Source organism: Silurus aristotelis (genome assembly GCF_946808225.1).
Source record: "Silurus aristotelis genome assembly, chromosome: 4".
NCBI classification, from domain to species: domain Eukaryota; kingdom Metazoa; phylum Chordata; class Actinopteri; order Siluriformes; family Siluridae; genus Silurus; species Silurus aristotelis.
In genome coordinates this window covers 32933180-32956380 of record NC_139577.1, presented here as the reverse complement: position 1 = coordinate 32956380, position 23201 = coordinate 32933180, and the positions used below count along the sequence as shown (strand labels likewise).

At 38.5% G+C, this 23201-nt stretch overlaps 1 protein-coding gene and 1 long non-coding RNA gene across 2 annotated transcripts in view; both read left to right on the top strand.

The window, feature by feature from the left end:
• The window catches only part of vegfc (vascular endothelial growth factor c), a 65381-nt gene extending 56535 nt beyond the window's left edge, over positions 1 to 8846 (top strand). The window contains exons 6-7 of the mRNA XM_083538789.1: positions 3820 to 4141; positions 8288 to 8846. Of these exons, the coding sequence (XP_083394915.1) occupies positions 3820 to 4141; positions 8288 to 8402 (437 nt within the window). The 3' untranslated portion in view covers positions 8403 to 8846. The remainder of the gene's footprint in view (positions 1 to 3819; positions 4142 to 8287) is intronic.
• A 9178-nt stretch (positions 8847 to 18024) lies between these two features.
• Positions 18025 to 23201, top strand: part of LOC310724644 — a 190345-nt gene continuing 185168 nt past the window's right edge. Inside the window, exon 1 of the long non-coding RNA XR_014533124.1 lies at positions 18025 to 18045. This is a non-coding gene — a long non-coding RNA (uncharacterized lncRNA). The remainder of the gene's footprint in view (positions 18046 to 23201) is intronic.

Below are 23201 nucleotides of genomic sequence, written 5' to 3'. Positions count from 1 at the left end.
GAGGAAATTATAAGAGCAAATTGGGACTAAATGTGGGATGTGAAAGCTCAAAAAGCACATACCGTATTTATGACCAGGTGCCCGCAAACTTTTTTATTATTATAGTACTACAATTTAGGATTGACAGGTAGAAAGGCCACACCTTCTTTATTTTGACAGAAGGCTGAATGTCTCAGAAGTCAAGGTTTACTTCTTATGACCTACAAATGTGTACATGGAGTCCACGCCTCCTTCTCCATAGCTTAGGTTTGTCCCTCCTTTAGTGGGCGTGGTCTGTTTAGAAGTCACACCTTCTTCCTTCAGCCCCTGGACCATTTCACCACACTGTTTCAGCGTACATGAATTATACATCATAACGACAGGTCAAACGAAATGAATCTGCTAAATGTTTTCAATGTTACGATCGAGGCGCTCGATTTCATCCCTGTTCACAAGTGCATAAAAAAGATCTGATAACATCTCGTACACGGCTCAGTTCTCAGCCCTGTCTCAGGAGCTCTGCCCTCCACATACCGTACTCGCAAACACTCACGCTAGCAACGCTCTCACCTTACCACACATGCTTACAGCTCGTAATAGCGATCATCCATCATTCCAGCGGAGCTGTAAGCTTTCTATATGCACGTAGCGGTAAACAGCGATGGCGGATACTCCCTCAGAGTAGCAGTGCACTTTCAGGATCAGATAAAGAGAGCAGACTGGAGTGCGCATTGGAGTCATATTCATCAATCTGTCTCAATCTTTCTCTTTTTCCCTCTCATAGCATGGAGAATTCCATATATGGAGCGTACATTATGTGTATACGTGCAGTAAATGGAAGTGAATCCTTTTTGCTTGTACTCCTTTTGTACTTCCATGCAGTTTCCTATTAAAAAAGTCTTTCGATTTGTCTCTTCCGCTGACAAATTCTCACTGCTGATTGGTCAGGAAGCCTGGATGACCCTGTATAACCCCTTATATTCTAGAAACTTGTCTGTACAGCAGGCTCTCTCAATTTGTAGATTACAAAATTGCTGATATGAGTAAGTTTGTTTGTTAGGAGAACCTGTTTAGAATCATTACAATGATTGAAAAAAGAGGCTGAATTTCTTCTGTACAGCAGCTATGAAATTGGACAGAGATCAAACAGGATTCACACTTTTACTCTACTGTATTAGTGTTTGTCAGTTTCCTGGTTGTTCGTCCATTTTCAGAAATTGTAACTCTGTGTCTTGCTGTCTGTTGTCAATTGAAAATCAAGATTCACCTTTGACCTGTTTTAGAGAACTGGGCGATCATTGGTTGATCTGATGCCCTTCACTCGCCTTTATTAGTGACGTTCAAGATTTACACACACAATTTATTAATTCAGTACACATTTACAAAAGAAAAGTTGAAAAGAAATGTGAACTTGACACATTCTGACACCTGGTTTAACAATTTTGCATTCAATGAACTGATGCCGAGATGTTTTGGGGGTTGAAACTATTCAGGTGAGAACCAGTACAATATATTTTGATTAACATGAAGATAAACAATCGATAAGCAGACAATTGTACAGTGAAAGTGTGAATCTTGTTCGGTCTTTCGCAATCGATATTCCACATAGCTTTTGTAAGAAATCCAATGTGTAGCAGTTTGTATAAATTGATTCGAGAAATGCACTTAAAGGTTCGCAAATATTAAGGATGATTAAAGAAATGCTCCAAAGCAACTGAGAAAAGCTGTAAATGTGAAACCCTAGAATCAGATTCATCAGTTATTCGTGTCAGTTTGCGTCTCTGCCACTACAATGTATTGTGTTTACTTCAAAAAAAACAACAACAACACAAAGCAGACATCATGTTTGGTCTGCCTCCAGATTTAAAAGACAAACATCTGTTTGGAGGACAGTTTGGAGGGAACGCTTTTCACAGTGAGGAGCATTACAGGAATGCTAAACTGTTTATGATGTCGGAAAAAAGTGCACTTCTCTGTATTTGTGAATGCGTACGAGAGTTCAAGAGACACACCATCTAAAAATGTTTATGCCTCCGAATAATGAAATGGGATTTAACCACTTTATCAGGAATGTTAATGATAAACCCACTGGCCCCGCGTGCAGTCGTGGATCTTCGTTGCAGATGTGGATATTTATGGCAGTACTTGATTATTTATCCAGTCAATTAAAACGTCATGAATCACAAACAGGACACGTTCCTTCCCATTGCACTGGATTTGTCGCTTCTCGTTGTTCCTCTTTTTATATGTATATAAATATAATGAGATATAATATATAACATATATATATATATATATATATATATATATATATATATATATATATATATATGTGTGTGTGTGTGTGTGTGTGTGTGTGTGTGTGTGTGTGTGTGTGTGTGTGTGTGTGTGTGTGTGTATATGTAATCTAATGTAATGTAATCTGTTTTGTTTATTATAACTATATAGAAGCCGAATTCAGTGTATTTACATGTAAAAGTGTAGTTTATAAAATGCAAAAGACAGATAGCAAGTTTAACTAGATTTCATTATGACATTTTAAAGCTTGCCGGATTTCTCCTTTGAACAAATTCACTCGTTTGTTTTTTTCTTTCTGTTAAAGAAAAATAAAATAAAAATACAATATGAAAGATTTTAAATGATAATTTCAGATGGCAAAGTTGACAACCATGCTTAAAAAAAACACTTTTTGTTCAGTTGTGAAGATATAAGCATCTAGAATATAACTAATTACATTTTATATAATAATTATGATATATGCATAAATTAAATGTTTTAATCGAATCATCACGATGTCGCGGGTAAACCGATTGCGTGACCTGATGCTCGGGAGTCAGATCCAGATCCAGTGCGACATTCGCCGAACTTACACACAGTTTACACAATATCACTTCATTAAACTACACCATTTTTACATGATGAGGATTATAGAGTTTTTACTCACCGTGCTGATGTTTCACCTTCATGTTTTCTTTTCATGTGCATCGCTGTGGTACTTTCATGCCACACAAGCTTTGCTTTGCATAACTTTCAGGTACAGTTTTCTTTGTTGCGTTTAATATAAAATGCTCTCACTCCTTGTATGACTTGGGATGCACACTTTTTCATGCTGCTGGTTGACCCTGTACTGTCTGGCATTTTCCCAAGTGCCGGTGTTCTCTTACCGTCACGCAAACCCAAAACTTGAGCAGCCCAACAAATCAATAACGGCATTCTTTGACGACGAATTTCAGTATCGATTATTAACGATTTTATCGATTAGTTGTTGCTGCTTTAATTACATCATTTAAATGAAGATTTTTTTATATTTATTTATTTACATTCTTTTTTTCTTTATTTGTATTTTTGTGTGTCTTATATGAACAAAGGTTTGTGGACACCTGAGCATACGATTGCTATGTTCTACTTGAACATCCCATTCCATATTTAGTCCTCATTTTCTGTTTTAATAATCTTCTACTCTTCTGGGAGGATGGAGATAATGGAGATGATGGAGATCGAGATGGAGATGAAAATGTCGGGGGTATATTTTTGAGTGTGTTTATGGAGATTTGTGGATTTGAGCTCTACAGCAGGAGATCTTCTACTTCAACATCCCATGGAAAGCAGATCTTCATGGAGCTGGTTTTGTGCACAGGGGTATTATCATGATGGAACAGGTTTTGGGTCTCCTAGTTCAAGTGAAGGGACATTTTAATGCCGCAGATACAAAGACGTCCTGTACAATTGTGTTATTTGTTATAATGTTTTATTTATATTAAAAACTAAACTAGAAAAAAAAATGTTCATTGTGAGAACACCAGGCTAACATTGGCTTTGTTCTCCTTTTTCTCTCTAAAGACCCAATCGAGCAGGACTTCTGCGGTCCCAACAAAGAGCTGGACGAGGAGACGTGTCGTTGTGTATGTCGAAAAGACTTGACGACGGCGGGCTGCGGGCCGAAACGTCACCTGGACAAGAACACCTGTCAGTGTGTTTGTAAAACTCAGCCGAGATCCTGCAGCCCTCATCACATCTTCAACAAGGACACGTGCCAGTGCAGCTGCAACAAAGTGTGTCCCAGCACTCACCCACTCAACCGCACCAAGTGTGCATGCGAGTGTAACGAGTCTCATAGCAAGTGCTTTCTCCGGGGGAGGAGGTTTCAGCCGGCAACATGCAGGTGAGACTCAAGGGGTTTCGCTTCAGACTAAGTCTTAATCTTGAATGTACTAACCTCGGCGCACGTACCAGAATCAGAGACTTACCTGTAATCAAGACAATGAAAAGTCAAGGTGTGTCAAGGAGGTGTGGCTTGTGTGTCAGTATCAGTGGAGGAGGTGTGGCCTGCATAGCAGTATCAGTAAAGTAGGTGTGGCCTGCATGGCTATATCTGTGAAGGAGGTGTGACATGTGTTAGTACTAGTGGAGAAGGTGTGGCCTGCATAGCAGTATCAGTGAAGGCGTGGCCTGTGTGTGTCAGTTTCAGTGTAGGGGGTGTGGCCTGTGTGTCAGTTTCAGTGTATGGGGTGTGGCCTGTGTGGCAATATAAGTAAAGGAGGTGTGACCTGTGTGGCAGTATCATTGAAGGAGGTGTGGCTCGTGTAGCAAATCAGTATAGGAGGTGTGGCCTGTGTGGCAGTATCAGTGAAAGAGGTGTGGCCTGTGTGGCAGTATCCGTAAAGGAGGTGTGGCCTGTGTAGCAATATCAGTGAAGGAGGTGTGGCCTGTGTGTCAGTATCAGTGAAGGAGGTGTGGCCTGTGTGTCAGTTTCAGTGAAGGAGGTGGGCCTGTGTGTCAGTTTCAGTAAAGGAGGTGTGGCCTGTCTGTCAGTATTAGTGAAGGAGGTGTGGCCTGTGTGTCAGTCTTATTTAAAGTCGCAGTCATTTTGAAAAAAGAGAAATCATGTTTAGGACTTAAGGATTTTTCACACACACACACACACACACACACACACACACACACACACACACACACACACACACACACACACACACACACACACACACACACACACACACACACACACCTGCTCCTGGCCAGTAGCTAAATTCCTTCATGATTAAGTGAGTCACGAATGTTGATTGTGAGAACCACCTGTTTAAACTCTTTCCATTTGGGTTTAATCTACCAAAGCTTTTTAGTCAGTAGTAAGTGTATGCTTGCGTGTGTGCGTGCGTGTGTGTGTGTGTGTGTGTGTGTGTGTATTGGCTGCAGCTGGCCACATGCTGTTAAGGAAGAACAACAGGAGAAATTTTTGTGAAAATGAAGGAACACAGCAACGGCCTGCTGAACACATTTGAAGTCTCGGCTGCAAGGCCGTGGAATCAGACTATTTTCTTCTGAAATGCTTTTGCGAAACTAACAGGGTTGAACTGCACTGCTCGAAGTGAGGAACATCTGCTTAAACTCTCTCTACATTTGTTTTTGATCTGCTGGAGATTTTGAGTTGCCTTTATTTGCTTGCCTGTTCTTTGTGTGGTTCAGGATTGAACTCTGGAATATTCACATATTTTTATATTTATTTTTTGTGTACGTAACAAAGTGCTTTCTGCGGTACTGTAGATCCATTTAGATCCAGTAGAAATAAATGATCCAGCGAGTAATTTTTTTCCAGACCTCACAGACACACAAAATATAGAATTCAAAATATATCAGTTTTACATTTATAAAAGAAACTTGCAATACAGTAGAATCATGATGATCGTGATGATGAGGATTATAATGATTTTATGAGAACAATTATAATGGTGAAAATTGTGAGTATCACTACCATCATCATCATCATCATCATCATCATCATCATCATCATCATCACCACTACCATTATCATCACTACAATCATCATCACCATCATCAACATTATCATCATCACCATCATCATCATCAACATCACTACCATCATCATCATCATCATCATCACTACAATCATCATCACCATCATCATCAGCATCATCATCACCATCATCATTACCATCATCATCATCATCACTACCATCATCATCAATACCATCATCATCACTACCATCATCATCATCACTACCATCATCATCATCACTACCATCATCATCATCACTATCATCATCATCATCATCATCACTACCATCATCATCATCATCATCACTACCATTATCATCATCATTACTACCATTATCATCACTACCATCATCATTATCACTACCGCCACCATGATGGTGGCGGTAGTGATGATGATGATGATGAAGATGATGATGAAGATTGTTGATGATGATGATGATGATGATGATGATGATGATGAGTATGATGATGATTAGTATGTTGTTGATGATTGTGATTAAGATGATGATAGTGATGCTAGTGATGATGATGATGATGATGATGATGATGATGATACGGATGATGATAGTGATGATGATAATGGTGATTATAGTGATGATGATAATAGTGAAGATGATAATGATGATGATAGTGATGATGATGATGATGATAGTGAAGATGATAATGATGATGATAGTGATAAAGATGATGATGATAGTGATGATGATAGTGATGATGGTGATGATAGTAGTGATAAAGATGATGATGATGATGATGATGATGATGATGATGATAGTGATGATGATAATGGTGATAGTGATGATGATGATGATAGTGAAGATGATAATGGTGATGACAGTGATGATGATGATAGTGATGATGGTGATGATGATAGTGATAAAGATGATGATGAGCGTGATGATGATAGTGATAAAGATGATGATGATCGTGATGATGGTGATGATGATAGTGATAAAGATGATGATGATCGTGATGATGATAGTGATAAAGATGATGATGATGGTGATGATGATAGTGATAAAGATGATGACGATGATGATAGTGATGATGATGTTGACGATGATGAAGGCTCTTGTGCTGATATAAGCATGTGAATAATTGCTCTGAAAGCAGATCTGTCTGAGCAGCATGTTGAGATTGTACAGAGGTAAATAGCAGTGCAGTGATTTAAGATTTTGTACGTTATGTGAGGGTCATAAGTATAAATCCCACCTCTGCTACGCTTAAACAAGGCCTTAACCCGCAACTGCTCGGTGGTGTAATGAGATAAGACACTCTGGATAAGATTATTTGGCAAATACCATAAATGTAGTTAAAGAGTGAGGATAGAAAGCTGGGCAGACTAAAGCACCGCTGCATCACTAAAGCACCGCTGCATCACTAAAGCACCGCTGCATCACTAAAGGCTGTCACAAAGATTAATACGAAACTCATTGAGGTGGATTTTTGGATTTTTCTCTATTTGAGCAGGACACCATCATTATAGTAGAGGGAAATATATTAAAGGCTTCAATCACATTTCCACATGCTGATAATGTGTGTGTGTATGTTTGTGTGTGTGTGTGTGTGTGTGTGTGTGTGTGTGTGTGTGTGTGTGTGTGTGTGTGTGTGTGTGTGTGTGTGTGTATAATAAATCTGCACATGTCACTCATCTGTGCTTCACAGATTAATAACATTTTAGATCCTATTCAAGGTAAACCACAGAACCACAGAAATGTCTTTAGTTAACGATCATGAAGATGGGAACAGCGTCAGTCTACACCCGTGGTTTTTTTTTCCACGTTCAATGAAAGTGCTTGCGGATGCCATAGAGTCAGACGCATTCTCACCAAGAAAAATAGGTTCTGCTTATTCTGACTCCAAATGCCACCTTATTTCTCTATTTACCCTCAAATATTTTTAGCTGATTAAGCACAAAATCTCCACAAAATCTAGTGGAACATCTTCCAAAAAGGTTCTATCAAGAGTAAATAGGAACTTAATGTAGAATTGGATGTTCAAAGAACGCATAAAAATCTCATGGTCAGGTGTCAGGGGTTGATTAAAAAGACATTCAGCTACTGTAGGTGAGAAGGTGAGGAGGCCTGGGGGTGCAGTGAGCGTTCACATTCATCCTAAAGGTGTTCACTAGGGTTTAGAGCTCCAAGCAGGAGATCTTCTACTCCATTCCATGTAAGGCAGATCTTCATGGAGCTGAGTTTGTCCACCAACATTGTCATGCTGGAACAGGTTTGAGTTCAAGTGAAGGGAAGATCCAAAGACGTTTCAATTGTGACGTTTCAATTGTGTCCTTCCAAAAATTGTTGTAAAACCTTGGGGAAGAAGCACATGTGACTGGAAAGTCACGTGTCCCAATACTTTTGCTCATATAGCGTATATAGTTTAGGTTCAGGAAAAGTTCAAATACAATGAGGGAGGCGGTGAAAACTAATAAAATTTGACCAACGGTTTGGTAATGCAACAATTTGGTGTTTTGAAACTCATCCCTGTCTTTTCTCTTTCTCTTTCTCAGCTGCTACCGGCTGCCATGTCCTGGAGACCCCAGAAAGCGAGAGTGCGAGGAGGGATTTTACTTCAGCGAGGAAGTGTGTCACTGCATCCCCAACTACTGGAGGAGATTGGATTAGCCCACGCGAACCTAGCAGCTAACAGTGCTAAAAGAAGCGCAGAGATGCTAACAGAAGCAGCCTTCATGGTGCCTGCTGCTAATCAGACTCCCTTTTGCTAGCACGGACTAGCAAATCAACACATGGGGACTCGTTTAATAAAAAAATAAAGACTTTTGATTGTAGCCCCAAATATCAGACACAGGGGAGCGAGCTTACTTCGAACTTTAAAGAGGCTGGAGCTGTATTATTTTCTACATCTTTTTTTTTTTTTTTTTTTTTTTTTTTACTCATTATTTGTCAGATATTGATTCTATATAATTTATTGCCACTAAAAAAAATTCTTTCTTTTTTGTGCATAGTGATTTTGAACCTTCACAAAGGAAATACACTGTGATCAATATTTTTGTATCATGTGAAGTCCAGTAAAATAAATAATTAAATAAAGTATAAAGTTGTATCATATATTGTTAATTTATTTGTAATTAATAAATACTATATCATTAATGATAGAAATAACTTTTCTATTATCCAGGGATAGTACAGATATTAGATTATTAAATAAATTTAACAGAAAAAAAAATATGTATCAAAAATATTTTAGATTTGGTGCATCCACAAAACAATTGTATCAGTGCATCAGGACATCATTTTATGATAACAAACAAAAGGCTTGAACACAGTTTACAGAACTGGATATGAGACACACTCCAGGGACAGGTGATGGGAAAGTCTTATAAAGAACCAAATATTTCTGGAACACTTATAAAAATGTAGAAATAGTTTTAGACCTCTTATTAATCATTATGGAGTTACAGAATGCTTATAAAGAAATAAAGAGTTTTGGAATATCTCTGAAGAAATCTAGAGTAATGGAACTCTAGAAGAGCTCTGGAACGCCTATGAAGATTCAACAAGTTTCACAAGAACGTTTAGCAAAAATAACTATTTTGAGGAATTATGAAATATGGCGTTATGAAATGAAAAGTTCTGGAAATCCTCTAATGAAACCTGGTGTTCAGGATTAATAAAGAGTTGCAGCCCATTTAGAAAGAAGGAGATACATAACACTTGATGGCAAACAAAGTGTTCTGAAACTCTTACACAGAAACCAAAGAGTCATGGAAAGCTGAGGAAGAGTTTCTGACTGCTTATAAAGAAAAATAGTGTTGTGTTATTGAGTATGAAGAAAAAAAGGGGGGGGGGGGATTTGTAATGCCTAATAAAGAAGAAGAAGAAGAAGACAAAGAGTTTCTGGATGCTTTCTGGATAGATAGAAAGAAAGAGTTCTGGAACTCGTGAGAAGAAATGAAGAGTTTTGGATGTCTATGAAGAAATACTTGCAGGGTTTTAATGAAGAAAGAAGGAGGTATAAAATTAATGTGAGGAAATAAAGAGTAATGGAACTTGTACAAAGAAATGAACAGTAATGGGACGCTGAGATGAAAAAAGTCTCTGAATAAATATGAAGAAATAGGAGTTACAGGATGCTTATGAAGTAAGAAATAAGGAGTTACCGAAACCTTATAACGAAATAAGGCTTTGTGGAATAATTACAAAGCAATACACAATTACAAATCTACAGTTTAGAAAGTAAAATTGTTCCTCTTCTGGATGGAAACGTTCATTTCTTCACCCTTCATTTCCAGGAATGGTTCTTGCAGTGAAAAGGCAATTAATATTATGATGGTGCGTGTGTGTGTGTGTGTGTGCATGTGTGTGTGTGTGTGTGTGTGTGTGTGTGTGTGTACACGGAGGGTAAATTCATGTTATTATGTGTTAGTGTTTCATCAGGTGGGTTCCTGTTCTCCATTTCATTTCATTTTTATTTCAGTTCATTTTTATTTGTATAGCTCTTTTAATAATGTACAATGTCTCAAAGCAGCTTCTACAGTGGGTTTAACCCAACACACACACACACACACGCACACACACACACACTTGCACACTGAGTTTAAATGTGGAGTCACACCACATTCATTCATGTCTTACATCTGGAGTGTATTAAGAGTACATCAACTTTCTCTCTCTCATATACATGTATATTTATAACCTCACACAGTTTTACAGAGACTTTGAACTCCTGACTTCTCATACACTGGCTGTGACCCTTCTACTCCACGCTCATACTGGAAAAGGTTCTTTGTATAATTATTGGGTTCTTAAAAGATTCTTCTTGAAGCTTTGTTTCGATACAACCCTCTGTTATAGGGTTCTACAAAGAAATGTAACAACTTTCAGAGGGATACTGGAGAATACACATGAAGATTGTAAGTGTACATCAGCACATTGAACTGCTCAATCAATCATGGGCTTTTGATGACATTATCTAGTCCTTCCAAATCCTTGAATCACATGTCAGATCCTCTAAGCCCCTCCTACACCCTCTAAAATCTCTTCCAAATACTCTAATCACATCCCAAGTCATCTAAGCCCCTCCCATGTACTCTAAGCCCCTCCCACATTATATAAGCCCCACCCATACCCTTTAAATTCCCTTCCAAATACTCTGCATCCCAAGTCATCTAAGCCCCTCCCACATCATATAAGGTAATATTTTTATTACCTTCCAATTACTTTAATCACATCCCAAGTGCTCTAAGCCCCTCCTACACAATTTAAGCCCCTCCTACACCCTTTACATTCCCTTCCAAATACTCTACATTCCAAGTCATCTAAGCCCCTCCTACATTATCTAAAGTCCCCTTCAAATCCTTGAACCCCTTCTGTCTTTTAAATTCTTGCACATCCTATAAGCCCCGCCCAAATCTTATAAGTCCCTCCTATATAATATACATCCTATTACAACTTAATCACTTCCAATTGCTCTAAAACCATCTCACCTTCTACAAGATGTTCTTACATCTTTTAAGTCATCCTACGGCATTTAAGCTCATCTTGCATTTTTTCCTATTATATAATTTTTTTTTTTCCCCACAACAGATAAACCTCATTCAAATCACCAATCACCAATCACCAAATCAATCAAGTTTCATTTCTATAACCTATAAGTTATTACCCTGTAAGTTTTCCTAAATTTTTAAGATCGTCATACAATCTTTAAGTCCCTCCCATAACCTGTATGTCCCTTCCTCATACTCTAAACCAGCGGTACCCACGGACCGGTTTTGTGCCACGGACCGGTTTAATGTCAGACAATATTTTCATGGACCAGCCTTTAAGGTGTGGCAGATAAATACAACAAAATTAAAATGATACGACTATAAAAACTGGTATTTTCTAAATATATTAATAAACGTGAATCCGGTAATTTTCCAAAATAAAACATCGTTCAGAATCAAATCATAAATAAAAAGGAAATAATGTAAGTTATGTATTCTTTCTGTGCGGCCCGGTACCAATTGACCCACGGACCGGGGCCGGTCCTCGGCACAGGGGTTGGGGACCACTGCTCTAAACCACTCCCACATCCTACAGTCATCCTACATCATTTAAGCTCATATTCCTATCTTTCCACAACCTTCTAAGCTCCTCAAACATTCTCTATATACTGTATCATATATGACTGATATATCTTATATTCTTTTATCTTATCTTATTTTAACTATTAATCCCCTCCCACATATTTTAACTTTTCCTACTATGTCCTATAGATCCCTCCTTTATTCTTTAAGCTGTTATACTTTTTTAAACCCATCACACAATCTTTATGTCCCTCCCATAACTTCTAACCCCTTATCCACACTCCCAAAATTGTAAGGTCCTCACATTTCCATGAAGTCAGTCCTACATTTTTCAAGTCCCCCTCCTTGATCCTTGATTTTCCTTGATCTCCCCCCACACACATATCTCAAATCATATAATCCAAGACACCTTCCCTCACATCCTATAAATCATACTACATCTTTTAAGCATTCCCAAATCTGACAGTCCCTCCCACTTCCTTGAAGCCGCTCCCACATCTTACAAGTCTTACAAGTCCCTTCTAAATCCTCTATGTACCCCTCACAACCTCTGAAACCAACCCACATCCTCCAAGACCCTGGCCCCTTACATGCTCCAAGTTATCTTACATCTTTTAAGATGTTCTATTTCTTTGAAGCCAACCTACATCTTCAAAGACCCACCTAGGCCTTTATGTACCCCCATACACCCTCTAAAACCATCACGCATCCTCCAAGCACATCTCACATCCTTTAAGTCATCCTACATTTTTTATGATCATCCCACAATTTTTAAGTTCCTTAAACTTTCTTGAAGCCAGTCCTACATCTTACAAGTTCCTCCTAGGTCCTCTATGTACCCCCACAACCTCTAAACCTAACCCACATTCTTCAAGACCCCACCCACCTCTTATCATCTAAGTGATGATAAATCTTTTAAGCCCATCCTACAATCTCCACCCACTTTCTTAAGTCACTCCTCCTGCATCCTCTATGCCTCCCCGCAACCTCTAAACTCCTCCGACATCCACTGAGTCGCTCCCACATATTTGAAAGACTTCCCAAATTGTATATATCTGTCAAGCCCCTCCCACAATTCCTTAAACCCCTCCTACATCACCTTTCATATCCTGTATGTTACAGGTGCTAATTTTCAGACATTACTAATGTTTAAAATATCCAATTATCCAAAACCCATACAAGTTTTAGGAAAACACATGACCTTAATGACAACTTTATTGATCCTAAGAGGGCAATGTTTTGTTCCTGACCTGGTTCTCAGACTGCTTTTATTGGCTTTTGGGATGAAGAAGAAAGAATTGCGTTTACATTTTACAGCAATCATGTCATTCCAGGCCTCAGATTCGCGTTTCGGTGTTTGAACCGAAGAGGAAATGAATAGCAGCCGTGTCTAAACAAACTTATGCTGTTTCCCAGAGTGATGACACTCCACTTACTGAAGTCTGAACAAATGTTTACAAGAAACACACATCAAAATTTACAAGGTAAAGTACAGGAATAAAAAGTAGTAATGTACATGCGTGATATAGTTACAGAAATGTCATATGTCAGAAATGTACACGTATCTGTAAATCCGTAACATCTGGAAGACTGAGTGACCTGAGAATAGTCCAGTATCAGACACCTGGCTTCAGTTATCTTCTCCTTTAACACATTTCCCTGCAATAGACATTACACTACGGCAATTCTTGTGGCCTGATCTTCTCTCCACGTGACCTTCAGATTGCTCATGTTATATTTGTAACTACTTCAAGATAAAGAATATCTACAATAATATCATTGTAATAGCCTGTGCAAATTTTGTCAGAAAATTAGGATGAGCACCTGACAGGGTGTTTATGTCTACTAACTAGAGAATAAAAATGCAACAACGTTGATTAAAGTGACACGGCACTAAAACTTAAACACCATTAAGCCAAATAGAACTGAAAGGAGCACCAGTATGTGCAATGTGACTGTACAATAGGTTAGGCTTTTTATACATTTATCTATCTGGACCTCCTCTTTTCCTTCTTATTTCATAATCCTGTTCCTTCTATATGCATTCTGATGACATTTTTCTTTCACCTAACTTCATTATATTGTTTACATACATGTTGTGCTACGATTTTTAGATCCATGTTGAACATTGTGATTTGGAACAATCTTATAAGATTGCAGAATATGATTATAAGATTGCATTAATGCCTGTGGAATGGGCAGCTTACACATTTGGAAAGGCTTCATCAATGCTGAATGGTTTATACAGGTTTTAGAGCAATAAATGCTTCCATTCTGAAAATGTCCTGTTTAGGGAAGCCTGCGCATAAGTAAGCAAGACAATGCTAACTGCATACTGCACTTATTACAATAGCATGACTTTGTAGTAGAAAAGTCTGGGTGCTGAACTGACCTGCCTGCAGTCTAGACCTTTCACCATTTAAAAAACATTTGGTGCATCATAAAACAAAAAATACAACAAAGGACACCCAGAACTGTTGAGCAGCTAGAATGCTGTATCAGACACATATGGGACAACATTTCTCTCCCAAAAATTTCCAGATGAAAAGGGACAGGAGACGTGATGCTGCATTTCTCCTTCCAAACTTTTTGAGACGTATTGCAGCCTTCAAGTTCAAAATGACTTTATTTTTCCTGCAAATGGTACTTACTGTATATATTTTCAGTTTAAACATTTGATTTATTTCACCGTTTTGTTGTGAATAGAATGTGTGAAATAGAAATGCATCTCAACTTACTATAATGCTGAATCACTGTGAAGGGGTCAGAAGGGGTCATTTTAAAAAATGCAGTGAATAATGTAAATAAAATAAACATTAAAAAGACTTTTATTCTGTACCAACTGATCGACGGCCCAGTACTGGACTGAGGCCTGCTGGTTGGTGAGCCATGCCCTAGACCTACACCAGATGTTCTGAAAACATTTCTGGCAAGCTTTCCCCAAATTAATTCCTTAATTGAGGAAAAAAGTAAAATTTAAATTAAAACATATAAAACAAAAAAACATTCTATACCTCCTGTATCTTTTATAATTATTAACTAATAAACACAATACATAATCAGGAACATCCATGGTATTTACCCATACAAGTCTTTTTTTATTTTAATCTAGGTGTCCTGATTTTCTTCTGAACACCTTTTTCTGAACACCTACCAAAGACTGAGTTAATCAGAAAATCAAGGAGGCCCATGTTGGCTGTGGTTCCTCACTGGGCTAGATGAAGAGTGAGTTTATTTTCTTATCTGATTGTGAGGTCTGGCTCTTGTCCTGCTTTTGGAGTATAAAAAAATCTTTGCTTCTTCTATATCACAGTGGATTTCAGCAGACAGTTTGGTTAAATATACAGTGTGTGTCAGAGCGTGCTTCCATCTCAATGGCCTTTCAATCTTCTACACATTTTTAAACTGCAAACAAAAGGAATGTACACACTGTTAAACATTCATATCATTTACATTTACAGTGAATATTCTTAATAAGAGCAACGCCCAAAACTCTTCTGCCAAGCAGAAAAAAAGTTTTTTTTTCTCTTAAATTTATTTTTTCACAGTTTTAAACAGGTAGATGTTTCTATATCTATGTGTTACATTTCTTCCTTATCACTCAGACAAATGCTTCCAACCTTTAGCATCACTGGAACTCTCTGATAACCAAGTTGTGAGTGTGAGATGATCGACCAGCCTGGGAAACAATCTCTACATCTTCTGATGCTCTTACAGGCCATAAATCATGTTTGGTGTCGGACAAGAACATGTTGAGAAGGTCGCTGTTTCGGAGCTGGACATCCTGGGAAGTTTAGCTACGCTGCTGTCAGTCATAATTTCAAGATGAGAGGCTAAGAGCTAGAACTCGACTGACCACAAACCACTAGTGGTTTGGCAAGCAGCTGCTTGTTTGGTGTCACTGATTATTTATTAAGGGTTTAAGATGCACTAAAGAAACCCAGCCATTAGGGTTGCACAAGCCAGTGCACTCTTAGTGCTGGTCCCAAGCCCGGATAAATGGGGAGGGTTGCGTTAGGAAGGACATCCAGCGTAAAACATGTGCCAAATCAAATATGCGGATCACAAATTAGACTTTCATGGGAGATTGATCTTGGAAATGGTTACCTACGATCGCCACAGGTATCGATAGCCAACAGGGTACCGGTGGAAATTGGGCTACTGGAAGGAGGAGAAGGAGAGGAGGAAGACGTTTACAGAGATGGCAGGGAAAGGAGAAATGTAGGAGAGTAGAGGTTTGGGTGGGTACTTTAAATGTCGGTACTATGACTGGTAAAGGGAGAGAGATAGCTGACCAAGTGAAAAGGGAGTGAACCAGGAACATTGGAGGTGGGTTTAAACTGTTCTATCATGGTGTGGATGGAAAGAGAAATGGTGTAGGGGTGATTCTGAAGAAAGAGTACAGTAAGAGTGTAATAAAGGTGAAGAGAGTTTCTGATAGGGTGATGAACGTGAAGCTGGAAGTTGAAGGCGTGATGATAAATGTCATCAGTGTCGATGCTCCACAAGTGGGTTGCGAGATGAAGGAGAAGGAAAAATGTAGAAGGTAGAAGGTGTACCTAGAAATGAAAGATTGCTGATTGGGGCAGACTTTAATGGGCACGTAGGTTAAGGGAACAGAGGTGATTAGGAGTTGATGGGTAGGTATGTCTTTAAGGAGAGGAATGTGGAAGGGCAGATGGTGGTAGATTTTGCTAAAAGGATGGAAATGGCAGTGGTGAATACGTATTTTAAGGAGAAAGAGGATCATAGGGTATACGACGTATAAGAGTGAAAAAAGGTGCACACAGGTGGACTATGTTCGATGTAGGAGATGCAACCTGAAGGAGATTGAAAACTGTAAGGTGTTGGCAGGGGACAGTGTAGCTAGGCAGCATTGGATGGTGGTCTGTAGGATGGTTTTGGAGGTGAAGAAGAAAAGGAGGAGAGTGAGGACTGAAAGAAGAATAAGATAGTGTAAACTGAAGGAGGAAGTGTGTGTAGTGTGAGATTCAGGGAAGAGGTCAGATTAAGATCGGCAGAGAGATGAGAAAAGTAGGCAGTAGAACAAGGAGATGCGGCAACAGGTAAAGAGGGATGTGGCGAAAACCAAGGAAAAGCCATATGAGGAGCTGTGGGAGAAGTTGGACACTAAGGAAGGGGAAAAGGATTTGTACCGATTGGTCAGGCAGAGGAACCGAGCTGGGAAGGATGTGCTGCAAGTTACAGCAATAAAGGATGGAGATGGAAATGTGTTGACTAGTGAGGAGAGTGTGTTGAGAATATGGAGGGAGTATTTTGAGCAGCTAATGAATGAGGAATAAAAGGAAAATGAGAGAGAGAGAAGGTTAGATGGTGTGGAGTTGGTGAAGCAGGAAGTGGATAGGATTAGTAAGGAGGAAGTGAGAACAGCGATTAAGAGGATGAAGAGTGGAAAGTCGGTTGGACCAGATGGCATACCTGTAGAAGCATGGAGATGTTTAGGAGAGATGCAGTGGAGTTTTTTAACCAGATTGTTTACCAAGATTTTGGATGGTAAAAGGATGCCTGAGGAATGGAGAAGGAGTGTGCTGGTACCGATCTTTAAGCATAAGGGAGATGTGCAGACCTGCAGTAACTACAGGGGAATTAAGTTGATCAGACACACCATGAAGTTTGGGAAAGAGTAGTGGAAGCCAGGCTGAGAGAAGAGGTGACCATCTGTGAGCAACAGTATGGTTTTATGCTGAGGAAGAGCACCACAGATGCATTATTTGCTTTGAGAATGTTAAAAGAGAAGTATAGAGAAGGTCAGAAGGAGTTGCATTGTGTGTTTGTGGATTTAGAGAAAGCGTACGACAGGGTGGAGAGAGGAGTTGTGGTATTGTATGAGTTAGTCTGGTGTGTCAGATAAGTATGTGAGGGTGCTGCAGGACATGTATGAGGACAGTGTGACAGCAGTGAAGTGTGCAGTAGGAATGACAGACTGGTTCAAGCTAGAGGTGGGACTGCATCAAGGATCGGCTCTGAGCCCTTTCCTGTTTGCAGTGGTGAACAGGTTGAGGACAGGGTAAGACAGGATTCTCCGTGGACTATGATGTTTGCGGATGATATTGTTATTTGTGGTGAGAGTAGGAAGCAGGTTAAGAAGAGCCTGGAAAGATGGAGGTACGAGCTGTAGAGAAGGGGAATTAAAGTCAGTAGGAGTTGACATGTACATGTGTGTGGATGAGAGGGAGGGCAGTGGAGTGGTGCGGTTGCAGGGAGAAGAGGTGGAGAAGGTGGAGGAGTTCAGGTGGAACGTTTTTTGGGGCAAAGTGAGAGAAACCCGATTGAGATGGTTTGGACATGTGCAGAGGAGGGACATGGGGTATATCAGTAAGAGAATGCTGATGATGGAGCCACCAGGAAGGAGGAAAAGAGGAAGACCAAGGAGGAGGTTCATGGATGTGGTGAGGGAAGACATGCAGGTAGTTGGTTTAAAGGGAAACAGATGTAGAGGATAAGGGGTGTATGGAGACGGATGATCCGCTGTGGTAATACCTAATGGGAGCAGCCAAAAAAAAGGAAAAGAAGAAGATGCACTAAATAGGTACACTTAGCATAATTTTTACAAATGTTAATTTGTATAGGGTAGCACAGAGAAGCAGGAAATTTAGAAATACGTCTCTGGGGCATCAGCAACTGTAACTGAACCAGTGTGAGCTTGTTTTAAACCCCCTGCCATTGCTATTATCGTGTCCCATCTGCTTCTTTCAAAGAAACAAGTCCAAAATTAATGAAGAAGTCCCCAGGTGGTGTTCTGCACACCAGAGAATATCGAGGCTGCAATATGCAATATGAATATTCATGCTGCCATGGTGAGAGGCACTCGCCTAACTGGTAATGATGCTGAAATTCCATTCGCTCACACTATCACCATTCTTATAAAAGGTTTTACAGCAAACACTCGTTGTGGTGAATTTTGCGTAAAATGTGGTTAAATCTCTTTATCTTTTATCCATTTATCCTCACTAAGTTCTTTACCCAGTTCAGGGTGATGGTGGATCTGGATACTATACCAGGAATTCTTTGGATTTCCGCATTTTACAGTATATAAGTGATGAGTTCAATGTTACGTCAAAAAACATAAAATGTCAATTTTTTCACACCCTCGATATGAATTGACACATGAATCGACACATTAATCCGATTTTCTTGAAGCATTCAAATGATTATACGCATTTTAATGAAACATTATAGCTGAAACAAATCATGAAATTGTCATTCTAATTACAGGATAAAAGAATGAAACATGGATTGGAAACTACTGTATTTCTTACTTTTACATTTAAATCAGATAAAAAGGTCTTTTAAATCGCATGGTTTCAATTTGATCAATTTTTAAAGTTACGGAATATCGAATGAATAATCTGGGATCAGCCACACAGACATCGACTGACATCAGAGCTGTTAACGGAGTGCTTTTTGATTGTTTTTCAGGAATTGCATTAGTGAAAACCCGGTGTCTGTAACATGGACGGAGAGGGAGAAGCAGTTTTTTGGTGTTATCTTAAAAATAACAGGGAGCTGAAACTCGCAGCTCATCCATTTCCCGTAAACCAAACAGACGACGAGCTGATCTGATAAGAAGACACCTAACATGATTTATTTGCATGATGATATCATCACAAGTACCAAGAGGTCAGAGCCTTTGAAGCAATGTTCCCTTATGTTGCCTTATCGCTGGAAATGTAGTCGATGAGATTACTTTCTATTGCCTGAAGCGTCCACACACATGGACATGATTCGGGTGAATTATATCCAGTCTAACATGTAACACCAAACTATTTTGAGTGATCACCAAACGTTCTTAACTCCTAATTAGACTAATCCATCTGTCATCTCTCCAAATGTCCCCCACTGAAATTCTTCAGTGATGCTTCCCACCGCTTCATCTACAGCAATAATGTTCCTCTAATCGAATTAGCACTTTAATTTACAGATTTTTTCTTTGGAGCGTTTCTAAGGTCATAAATGAAATTCTCAAAATGATTTGTTCAACCTTCACATCATGTAGTCACTTTTATCGCATTTCTTGTTGCTTTAAACAAATTGTGAACGCTTTGTACATTTATTTAATAGATTGTGTACGACTAATGCACTAATTTCCTTCATTATCGATTGTTTGTCATGTTGATCAAAATAACTTATACTGGTTCTCACCTCAATATTTTTAACCCCCAAAACATCTCAGCATCAGTTCATTTCATTCTTTGTACAAGTCATAGAAGGCAAAATGGTTTAACCAGTTGTCATAATCTGTCAGGCTCATCTCCTTCAAATTTCTAATAAACTGAATGAATTCTATCAACTGAATTGATCACCCGTGCAGATGAATCTTAAATGTCATTATTGAAGGCGAGTTTAGATCATCCAATGATCAACTAGTTCTCTAAAACAGGTCAAAGGTGAATCTTGTGAACCTTCGATTGGCGACAGACAGCAAAACACAGAATTAAAATTTCTGAAAAACGGATGAACAACTAGGAAACAAACGAACACTAGCACAGAACAGTAAATTGTGAATCCTGCCATCAGTATCCCACATACAGTAAATGTGTACATCTGTGCTGTTGAAATTCATAGATTCCGTAAAGAAGAAATTTCGCTTTTACATGATGAAACACTAAAACTGTGCACTATCATACTGACAACACTAAACATTGTAACGATCTTGAATTTTAACAATGACGAAAGCACTTGTCGTTCTGAAGGCAAGAAGATGTTTATTCACACAAATACTTACTTTTGACAGATGAACTAAGGATTTATTCGAGAAAATACAGACTTTTGCAAGTAATCCAGTGTGTGGTGCAGGTTGTACTTATTGTTTTTGCAAATGCACTCAGTGATTTGCAAAGTATTAAAATGATAAGAAGAAAAGCTCTGAAGCAACTGACAAAAACTGTAATTAATTTGGTCCAGCTGCCAATAAGAACAGTATATATGGAACAGAAACACACATTTTCACAATTTCTACAATTTAGAAGTCCACTTCTATCAAGACCATGTCTATGTCTACATGTTGCACAACAGCTACCAATTTGTGAAAGCCTGGGGGCCACCACAACTATTCAAAAAAATTGCTTATGCAACATGATCATTTATTAATGTATGCATGACCTAACAGATGTCAATGATTAGCTAGCGCAAAGGGGCTAAACAGAGAGGGAAAACATATTTGCTACTCATGCTCTGTCTTGGACCCCTGGCCTCACAACGTGTCCCTGTGGCACGGTCAGAATTTAAACTGGGGATCTCTTGATGGTATGGCACAACCTTAAGCTATTTTTCTACACTTAAATAAAAAAAAAAGTGAACCACATGGCTTCTGATTAGAGGCTTGAAAAGGAAAAATAGTAGAGTACCAGAGCAAAAATAACCATGTTTAACAAACCAATTCTGTAGAAATGAAGTCTTACTACAATTGCCTCACTTTGCCCTTACATTTATGGCATTTATAGAAGTTGGGAAACATTATATTCACACTAAAATAAAACAAAAATGTAACCAAAAAAAAATACAACTGACAAAAAGCATTATGTCTTCTGTCCATATACATCTGGGAACTGAGCAGACCAGTTGCTGAAGTTATGGAAGAGGAATATTGTCCCATATGTGTATAACACAGGATTCTATCTGCCCAACAGTTCTGGGTTTCCTTTGTTGTGTTTTTTGTTTCATAATGTTTTCAGAAGGTGAATGGTTTCGCCCTTGTCCCTTGTGCACAGAGATTTCTCTATATTCTTTTAACCTTTTTGTAAAAAAAAATGTGCTGCAAATGATGAGATATTTATATTGTTTATAAAATTTGGGTTGTATCTTATTCCTTCAACTGAGCAGTTATGGATTCAAGAGCCTTATTCAGGGGCTCAGTAATGACAGCTTGGTGTGGCTGGGATTTGAACTCAAAATCTTTGGATCCTGATTAATCAGAACGACATATACAATGTCCCAGGCCTTCAGGACATCTAGAACAGCAGAGTGAAGAATCCTGCTGGCAAGATTATACCCAACACCTCTTACCCCTTCTTTCCCTGACAGGCGATGAATCTAGCACAACCAGGTACAGCTCAACTATTGTAAGTACTTGGCACACTTGAAACCCTATACAACCTTATCAACTGAATAACAGAATTTCGTCATGATTTATAAATAGAAAAATGTTGTAACTGTGCACATAATCAGTCCTACTTATGTTAAAAAAAAAAACTCAGTGTTTAACTCATTAATATCATTCTATTAATAGATCAGTGTGCTGAGAGTAACAGAAGAGCCTTTTCACATAAACTGAGTTGATTAAGCGAAAAGTCTTGTGACAAAAATATTAATAGAAACATTAATAATAACAATACAAGTACAGTACTTTGAATACCTAAGTACATTTAAAGACAAATACTTCTGTACTTTTATTTAAGTGAAAGTTTAAAGGGACCCTTTTTTCCTGGAGTCAGATTTTACCGAGTGTATCTCTACATGGTTTGTGTACTTCACCCACTAGTTTAGAAAAGTTAAGGAAACTTATTTATTCGGGTTTGGTAATGGAGCAGGAAGAGAATGTCATCCAACAAAACTTGTCAAAGCTGCAACTGAAAGGTTGTAGTAGCTCTTTATATGATGCTATCACGTTTCCTATGGATATGGTGTTCTGTTGAGTTTCCAGGATGTTGTGGCTGCCCCCATGTATTGGTTTCAATTTAACCAAACCATTGCCAACATTATCAAGACACTGAAAAGCACCATACCACAAGGGGCACCAACAAGCCAGACTAACTGTGTAATATGATCCATGCAACCATTTAGCAATAAATGAAGATGCTGAAACCGCTGTCTAATTAGGTTCTGTTTTCATATTTATATTTTCACATTCATTTTTACATTTAACTACTGTCTTTGGCTGTCAGAAGTATGGTTCTGAACTACACTTCCCATCAGCCACTGCACATGTCGTTTGTACACCTGAGCTACATATGGTTAGGGTTTGCCCTTAATATGTGTGTTTAGTGTTTTTTCTTTTGCTGTTTTCCTGAGTGTATATATATATATATATATATATATATATATATATATATATATATATATATATATATATAAATATATATATATATATAGAATATAGAATATATGAAATTCTGTGTGTGTGTGTGTGTGTGTGTGTGTGTGTGTGTGTGTGTGTGTGTGTGTGTGTGTGTATATATATATATATATATATATATATATTTTTTTTTTTTTTTTTACTTTGTGCATTTAAAATTAAACTCTTGTGCACTTGCACTAACATTGAGCTCATCACATGACATTGTCCTAATCTGGTTGCCAGATTTCTGACAAATGTTCTGGAAAGATTTGTTAATAAAAATAAGGCCTTTAGACAGCTGAAGACTGGAAACATGCG